Here is a 9,379-nt window from a genome sequence, read left to right on the forward strand (position 1 = left end):
TTTTGACCAAATGTGATTCTGTACTAAAGAGCATCAGAATGTATTTGAAGTTTAATCGGTTGTGTTCTTTAACCTATGAAGAAGGCTGTTCTGTGGCAGGGATTGTGTGAAGCACATCTGTGTGGTCCATGTCCATTTATCTCTGGAACACCTCCAAAAAGTGGGGATCGTTGTACTCATCTTACAGATGAGGAAGCCGAGTCCCAGTAATATGCCTGAGCAGTATGGCAGTTCGTGGAACCATTAGCTACAGAGTATTTGGACTTTTATAAGTATACTCTAGTTTTCCAGGACCCTGGGGAAATAAGTTGCCACAGAAAAAGAACACTAGTGCATTAAAGGTTCATACTGCAATCTTTTTTAAAAAAAATGTTTTTGGTGGAAAACATTCTAGTATGTGGTTACAGGGTATGTTTTTTAAGAGGATAAACTCATGACTCTCATATAAATACATATTGCACATGTCGAAGATTTTACTTAACTCTATTTATTAATGAGGGAACCAGTAAGCTCTTACATTTGGTTCAAAGGAGAATCTTAAGAGCAGGCAAACAAGAAAATCAGGAATCAATTGCAGCTCCACTGGACACATTTTATTTGCGTCTGTATGTAAAAGAGCCATTTGCAATATTATCAGTTTTCTACAATTTACAAATAGCTAAGCGAAGCACAATAAAGGGAATCTGGAAGAGTGTGTTAGATAATTCCTAATACTCCTTCAAAAGAAGCCAGTGTTTTTTGTTTTGTGTGGTGGGGGGAGGAGCATTTCAGTCACCATTTTCTCTGACATGTCTTCTTTACTATGTTGCCTTTTAAGGTGAGCATGTATTTTTCTGCAGTATAAGATGCAGAGTGAATGACTTAACTTGCCCTGTGACGGCGCCTGTCACTGGTTCTTAACCACTTGGGAGGATGTGCATATACCCTCAAAATGTGCATTCCATATCAGGTTAAAGACTTCAGATGTATTGATTCTCCCAAGACTGTGTTCTGTGTGACAGCCTCCATCTGTGTGGCATAAGGCCAGTTTTGGGATTAAGGTGCCTGGCACTTGTCTTCTCTCTCTAGATGATAAGATTGCCAACAGCTTGCTGCCGTGGTCGTTGCTTCTGACCCTTCCAGGGCAGCCCCCTTTAGAGTTCATATCTGTGCTGCTTCTACTGGGGCTCCCTCCCTCTCTCCCTCCCTCCCTTCCTTTCTTCTCCCTCTCTTTTTCCATCTGTTGTTTCTTCTCTGTGCTGTTGAATTTCTGACTTTGGGATTTTGAGTGTGAAAGCTGGTGACACTGACACATCACTAGCCAATCCCAGCATTCCTTGCTCTTCTCTGGAGCACTGCCAAATCTCCATGTAGGGAGGTCGACTCTTAGCCTGCTGACTTCTTATGACAGGGTTCATGGTTCATGGTTTGTTCTGGCCGCTTTCTTATCACCAAAGCTGACTTTTTACTAAGTCCCATTAGATTTAGAATTATTTAGATGCAAGAGAGCTAAGGTTTTACATATTTATTTAAAGAACATGCTTTCCAAATTACTATCTTTTCTATCCTTCCTAATATTAGACCCCTGGATCCAATTTTAACTAGGCAAGAATTTGTAATATATGTACATCTGTTGTCATCACTGTTAAAGAGTCCCAAGTATAATAGATTTGAGGGGAAATAATTATGTATTTACTGGTAAGAATGTAAAGAAAATGATTTAAGTACTTTATTAGAAAATTCTTAGTGGGAGTAGTTACGTTATGAGGCATTTTTGTTAATTTTCATAAAACTATAGGTATTAATATCAAAGGACTTTTCTCTTTTCTCCTTCTGAGCACATTTTTTCTTGCATATTTGGGTCAGTATATTTTTATCATATTTATGTCTAACTTTATAATTTTGATGCTAAAGCCAGAATTCCCTAGATATCACTTTGCCTTATAGCAAATGTTGCTGAAACGGCCAAGGGAGGAGATACAGAGACAGAGAGGGAGGGAGGTAAGATAAGTAATGTAAAATAGCATGTACACCTTATTTCTAGAAAACAGTCTTAAACAGTTCTAATGTGGTGGTAACGCTTTGTATGTTGTTTTTTTTTTAATACAGCATTATTCTTCATTAATGAACACTTTACATGTCTGTTTCCAAACACAAGTGAATTCATCTTAAGAGGCAAAAAACCGAATGAATATTTTCAGCACTTTCTCCTTCGGAAACATCTCCTGTTTACATCTTAGTTGCTTCCCAGGACATGCATTAGGTCTATCCCTCTGGCACATGTTTAAACATAGATTCAGCCAGAAGCAGAGGTGGGCCTGTATTTAATCTCCTACTGCAGTTCAAGTCAGAACTACACCTTGCTTTTACTCTAAATATTTGCATTATTGTCCTTGGATGTTTTCCCATTGTGTACAACAGATCTCTCCTCTTTAAAAGAATTGGTTGATCAGTAAGAGAAATCATACTCTGGAGTGCACTTAGAGGGAAGAAAAACCACATGTTTAATGAGGTAAAACAAATACCTATTTCTCTACCTTTTAATACAACAAATAATAACATCCACTAATGTATTTACAACTCTCGTTTTACAGGCCAACATGTTTTCATAGAGAAGTATTTAACTATATTGTGGACGAGATAGGGGAAATTGATTTCTGCTTCTGGACCAGCCACTTTCTAGGCCTGCAAGATGACACAGTGAACATGATACACAGAATTTTTGCTCTCAGAGTTTAAATCCCAGTAGGGAGAAGCAGGCAATAAAAATGTAGGCAAATGATGAGGATTTAAGGAACAAGGAGGTGCGATAGTTAGCAAAGAACTTAAGTGAAGCATCTTTTTTTTTCCTTTTCTTTTTTGAGACAGGGTCTTGCTGTGTCGCCCAGGTTGGAGTACAGTGGTGTGATTATAGTTCACTGCCGCTGTGTAGCCTTGAGCTCCTGGGCTTAAGCAGTCCTCCCACCTCAGTCTCCTGAGTACATAGGACTACATGCCCAGCTAATTTTTTAAAAGTTTTTTTGTAGACACAGGGTCTTGCTATGTTGCCCAGGCTGGTCTCGAACTCCTGGGCTCAAGTGATCCTCCCACCTTATCGTCCTAAAGTGCTGGGATTACAGGCATGAGCCACTGCGCCTGGCCCCATTTGCAAATTTCATTTCTTGAAACTGGCTGATATGTGAAAATAGATTAAAAGGGGTTTGGACTAGGCTGCTGTCCATGGAGATGGAGGGAAATGGATAGAATTCAGAGAAATGCGGGAGGAAGGTGGAACAGAAAGAACTTAATAATGGACTGGGTAAGGGAGAGAATGGTATGGTGGATGATCCCTAAGTCTCTGATTTGATTGAGCAAAAGGTTGGAGGGGATGCTGTTAATTGAGATCATAAAGAGCGAAAAAGGAGCACTTAGTAGGGAGGCGGGAGAGAATCAAAGATCAGTTTTGCATATGGTACTTTTGAGATGCCTGCAAAATAGCCAAGGAAAAGAAAAATCTTGAATGTATTTACAAAATGAGTCCAGAAAAGAGGTCAGGGCTGAGTTATAGCTGTAGGAGTCACTGGCACCTGGGTGGTATCTGAAGCTGTGGGAGTGGATGAGATCACACAGGGGTGAGGATAGACTGAAGGAGAAAAACTTGGTCTAGGACTAGCTCTGAGATACACCAGACTTTTAAGGGATCTGGTAGAGCATGTGGAACTGACAAATGAGCCTGAACAGGAATGACTAACAGCAGTTAATTTGCAAGAAAAAGAAACATACTTCATGAGCACAGACCACACATCCCTGGCCAGAGACTCTCAGCCACAAGCCCCAATTGGCTCAAAAAAGCTTTCTCTAATGCTGGAAAATAAATCTACTTATGCATGTCTTCTTGGTGGAGGGGGAGAAAGAGCTTCAGATGGTGGAGGGGGACAAAGAGCTTCAACCTCATTTAAAAAGACAACTTTACTGGAATAACCCAAAGAATAAAAGGAAAGTGTGACACAGCTGCTGTTTCTGGAAGGGGGTTTGAAGTTCCTCTAGGACAAATATGAAAGCCTCAGAGATCAACTTCTCTATCTTGATTCATACTTGATTACCAGTAAACAGGGAATGATCTTGCTTAGTTGGCAGTAGATTTGCCTTTTACACACTGTCTTGCAGGAAGTTGAAGTGCTGTGTCATAGAGTTTTTGTTTTCCATGTTTGAAGTTAAATGGAATATTGAGATTTAATCAGAAAAGTAGCTGAGAAGAGGTGCAAACGTGAAAGTCCAGCCTTGGATAAAGGAGAAATCTTATGAATATCTCTCCCTCTGGTTTCAATATTTCACAACATAAAGTATGTCCAACTGATAGACTTGTAGTAAATCCCAGGTAAGATATTTGTAGACTGTGCCATGTTCTAAAACATTAAAAACACAATAACATTTCACCTTTATATGAAATATATTACTGAAATCCTACTTATTTGCTGTGTAGCTGAAAATGGTTGGGTATCCCTATATAAATCAAGTTTATTGATTTTTTTCAAGGTCTATATCAGGAGTTCTGAGATGAAATATGGTCCCTGGTTTTAATGTGGTACTGTTAGCGACGTGGGTGCCATTTCTTTTGACATAAATTCTTTAGTGTGAGTTAATCTTTATATTCTTTTGCAAATAATTGAAGAATAGAAATAGAAACAGACTTCTGCTTAAATGATAAAAACATAAAACATTAAATGATGGAAACTTCTACATAAAGTTGGCTGTTTCTCACACATTTTCACTTTCCTTCTCTTTTTCAAAATATATTTTAGTTCTTCTGCAGTTTCAGTTCATGTTTCAGAAGTGTAAATTTCGACATTTGTGAGGGGACCCTTTCTCAATCAGTGAAGACATTCTTTCAGTGGATGGCACTGTGGATGGCGCTGTGTATTTCTAATTGATGTTCGGGTCATAAGGAACCATTTTGCAGCTACCTCTACTATATAAGACGAACTACTTTGGTCCAAATTTCAAATCTGATTTGGTTCTTCTTCTCCTCAATTTTACTGAATTTTAATTTAATTTTTTTCTGAGACAGGGTCTCACTCTGTTGCCCAGCCTGGAGTGCAGTGGTACAATCAAGGCTCACTGCAGCCTCAACTTCCCAGGCTCAGATGATTCTCCCACCTCCACCTCCCTAGTAACTGGACTACAGGTGCACGCCACCACACCTGGCTAATTTTTTTTTTTTATTTGTAGCTTTTTGTTGCGATGGGGTTTCACTATGTTGCTGAGGCTGGTGTCAAACTCCTGGGCTCAAGCGATCCTCTCACTACCTTGGTCTACCAAAGTCCTGGGATTGCAGGTGTGAACCACCACACCCCACCTTTCCCCAATTTTAAATCCAACATGGCAGTTCTGGATTAAGGGGGTCACTCTTCTTATATGTCCTCCCAGTCTGGATTTTGAAGCAGCTGCCTTTTTGCTTCCTAATGATGCCAGCCCATCCAAACTAGAAATAATCTTATATAATCATTGATGCCTTGAGTCATTTGTATGTATCTGTATTTTTAAACTTTGTAATCTTTCATTACCAAATGATTGCTTTCCGACACCCAGGCCTAGGCTTAAACACCGGCATATATGGAGAGAACAGTTGCCACTCGACTCAGAGTTGGAGTAGACACCCAAAGAACTGCAGTTCTTAAGCCTTAGGAGAAGCAGGAGAAAGCACTGTTGTAGAGGAGTAGTTTAAAGATTGCCACATGGGCCAGGTGCAGTGGCTCATGCCTGTAATCCCAGCACTTTGGGAGGCCCAGGTGGGCAGATCACCTGAGGTCAGGAGTTAGAGACCAGCCTGGCCAACCTGGTGAAATCCCGTCTCTACTGAAAATACAAAATTAGTCAGGCATGGTGGAGGGCGCCTGTAATTCCAGCTACTCTGGAGACCAAGGTGTGAGAATCACTTGAACCGGGGAGGTGGAGGTTGCAGTGAACCAAGATCATGCCATTGCACTCCAGCCTGGGCAAAAAGAGCGAAACTCCATCTCAAAAAAAAAAAAAGATTGCTACCTGCATGGAGTGGGGAAAATTGTGGTAGAAAGAAGTAAACTTGGTTTGGAGAATAAACATTTATTGAGCATTTTCCCTTGACCAGCTCTAAGCTAGGAAGATTACATATAGTATCTCTTTAATATTTAATATGTACAGCCATTATTATGTATATTGTAAACATCTGTCAGAAGTTATAATTCCAAAAGTAAACTCTAAGCAACAGCTTTTTCAAAGTATATTTTTCATGTAGCACATTTCATTAGCTCATGAAAAAGGTCATTTCTCCAAAATGTATAAAAATGTAAAGCAAACAATGGCCATTCATCAGAAATAGCAAGTGACAATGAGCTCTCCAAGGAGCACTTCTTTCCAACACTCGACTTTTGGAGGTTGAAATTCAAGGTACTTAGGACAGCCACATTGGTAGGCACTGGCCAATGTCTTGGGAAATTTGACTTTTTGCAACTGGATTATAAAACAAGGCTCTCCTTTTGATTTGCTTAATCTGCCATTTTACTCAGTATTATGGCTTTGCCATTTGTTCTTCTTCCATTTAAATGAATTTCTTTTAAATCGCTTCTGGTTGCTGTTGCCCAGATGACAGGTGTAGAGCTGATTTTGTATTTTTTGTTTGTTTTGAGACAGAGTCTTGCTGTGTCACCCAGGCTGGAGTGCAGTAGAGCAATCTCAGCTCACTGCAACCTCCACCTCCTGGGTTCAAGCAATTCTTCTGCCTCAGCCTCCTGAGTAGCTGGGATTATAGGCTCCTGCCACCATGCCCATGTTGGCCAGGCTGGTCTCAAACTCCTGATCTCAAGTGGTCCGCCCACCCCGGCCTCCCAAAGTGTTGGGATTACAGGCGTGAGCTACTCCACCCAGCCAAAAATTCTTTTCTGAACAGAGACTAATGTCAGTAGATGGAAGACAAACCACAAATGGTGGGAAAATGAGGGAAAAAAGTGCTCCCTAATACCTGTTTTTAGTTCGCTTCGCTTGCTGATATCTACAAATTGTTAATTCTTTTCCTCTCTCTTATTTTTTTAGTGGCCACAGATGTCTTTAATTCCAAAAACCTGGCCGTTCAGGCACAAAAGAAGATCTTGGGTAAAATGGTGTCCAAATCCATTGCCACCACCTTAATAGATGACACGAGTAGTGAGGTGCTGGATGAGCTCTACAGAGTGACCAGGGAGTACACCCAAAACAAGAAGGAGGCAGAGAAGATCATCAAGAACCTTATCAAGACGGTCATCAAGCTGGCCATTCTTTACAGGAATAATCAGTTTAATCAAGATGAGCTAGCACTGATGGAGAAATTTAAGAAGAAAGTTCATCAACTTGCTATGACCGTGGTCAGTTTCCACCAGGTGGATTATACCTTTGACCGGAATGTGTTATCCAGGCTGTTAAATGAATGCAGAGAGATGCTGCACCAAATCATTCAGCGTCACCTCACTGCCAAGTCACATGGACGGGTTAATAATGTCTTTGATCATTTTTCAGATTGTGACTTTTTGGCTGCCTTGTATAATCCTTTTGGGAATTTTAAACCTCACTTACAAAAACTATGTGATGGTATCAACAAAATGTTGGATGAAGAGAACATATGAGCGCATGAGTTAAGATTGTGACTGATCGTGATTGATTTGAAGATGGAGCACTGCTGATTTATGAAGGAAAAAAGAAGAATTTTCTAAAGATTACACATATTTCAGAAAGACTTTGCCCAATTCAGTTGTCAGACATAATGATTTATTTGAAGGCTTGTTTTATTTGAAGAAAAGCATATTGCCAAAAATTCTGGTTAAAAGCTTCCAAACGGGTAACAGACCATGGGAGAGATATGTGGTTGGGTAATGCAAATGTAGTTACACAAAGAAAAATACAGATAGCTCCAGACCTGAGGACTTTTTTATAGGGCAATTGTTGTGTTGGTGGCACATTGGATATTTCTAACATGTACAAAGCTATGTATTTTGATTTACTTTCATTTCTTGCTATGTATACGTACTTTTCTTAAAATGCCAAGAACTTTCTCTTGCTATCATTGCTCCTTTTGAAACAATTCAATTTTCATGTCTACAGCTTACAGCTGACTGTTTTGTTAAAGATTGAGTCATTGACATTCAAGATTTAAGTCTGAGGTAGTCAATCCTCGACAAAAAACAAACAAACAAACAAAAAAATGGCTTATCTGAAATCAGTACTGTGGAAATGAAGTATATGATCTATTATGAATAATGTCCAATATAAGAATATGCTTCTGGAATTGAGTTCTACTTTTAAGTACCAATGATATTTAAATTTTTCAGAAATGTAATGGTGTGTCATTGCCTTGAAGTGCTTGCTTAGGGCTTCTTTTATGTTATCTTAAAATGTGCTGGTGAATTTTTCATTTTTTACATCCATTTCATATGTAAGAGACAAAATCTAGATTGGTCTTGATACTGAGATAATAAAAAGTAAGTAGCATTAAGAAAGATGACAATCTTCATTTTACAGATGAACTCATTGAAACAATTTAGGGGAAGGAGGGGCAAAAGGGGAGAAATGATGTTGCTAAAGAACATGAGCACAAAAATGAATGCATTTCAGTGTTTAAGAAGGTTTGAAAAAGAATGTCACTTTTTTATTTAACTGATAAGGTTTTTGTTATTTTTTACTTTGATGAGTAAACCAAAAAATATTTGCATTTCAAGCAGTTTGTGTGGTGTTTCTATATAATTTTCTGTGTGTAAATAATAAAGTAGGCATTTGCTTATTTTGTAAAAAAGAAATGAAAATCTGCTGGCCAGCTATGTCCTCTAGGAAATGACAGACCCAACCAGCAGCAATAAATATTTCCATTGTCACTGTGTCTATGATTTTTTTTGAGTCTCGCTCTGTCGTCTGGGCTAGAGTGTAGTGGCACAATTTTGGCTCACCGCAACCTCTGCCTCCCAGCTACAAGCGATTCTCCTGCCTCTGCCTCCTAAGTAGCTGGGATTACAGGCATGCACCACCACACCCGGCTAATTTTTGTATTATTAGTCGAGATGGGGTTTCACCATGTTGCCCAGGCTGGTCTTGGACTCCTGACCTCAAGTGATCTGCCTGCCTCGGCCTCCCAAAGTGTTGGGATTACAGGTGCGAGCCACTCTGTCTGTGATTTAGTGTACTCTCTTGTCTTAAATTTGCCTGCCTTCCAGAGTATTGATGTTAAAATAATAGTTTACCAGGAAAGGTTCCACAACTAAAAATTCCAGAAGTTGAGATCTGCTCTAACCCATTTCAGCCTACAGGGGGTGGTCAGTTTCTCTGACACCCTCATTTGTTTGGCTAAGACAAGCAGCAAAGGTGTAGAGTTTCTTCCTGTTTGATATTAAATCCTGACACTAAGATTTGAACTGAAAGTATC

At 39.5% G+C, this 9,379-nt stretch overlaps 1 protein-coding gene across 6 annotated transcripts in view; it reads left to right on the forward strand.

Moving 5' to 3' along the window:
* TNFAIP8 (TNF alpha induced protein 8) overlaps positions 1–8,680 on the forward strand; it is a 123,065-nt gene extending 114,385 nt beyond the window's left edge. For all 6 annotated transcript variants that reach the window (XM_065546669.1, XM_005557581.4, XM_005557580.4 and 3 more), the window contains one exon: positions 7,027–8,680. In XM_065546669.1, coding sequence (XP_065402741.1) covers positions 7,027–7,592 — 566 coding nt within the window. In that variant the 3' untranslated portion in view covers positions 7,593–8,680. The remainder of the gene's footprint in view (positions 1–7,026) is intronic.
* The last annotated feature ends 699 nt before the right edge of the window (positions 8,681–9,379 follow it).

Source organism: Macaca fascicularis, chromosome 6 (genome assembly GCF_037993035.2).
Source record: "Macaca fascicularis isolate 582-1 chromosome 6, T2T-MFA8v1.1".
NCBI lineage: Eukaryota > Metazoa > Chordata > Mammalia > Primates > Cercopithecidae > Macaca > Macaca fascicularis.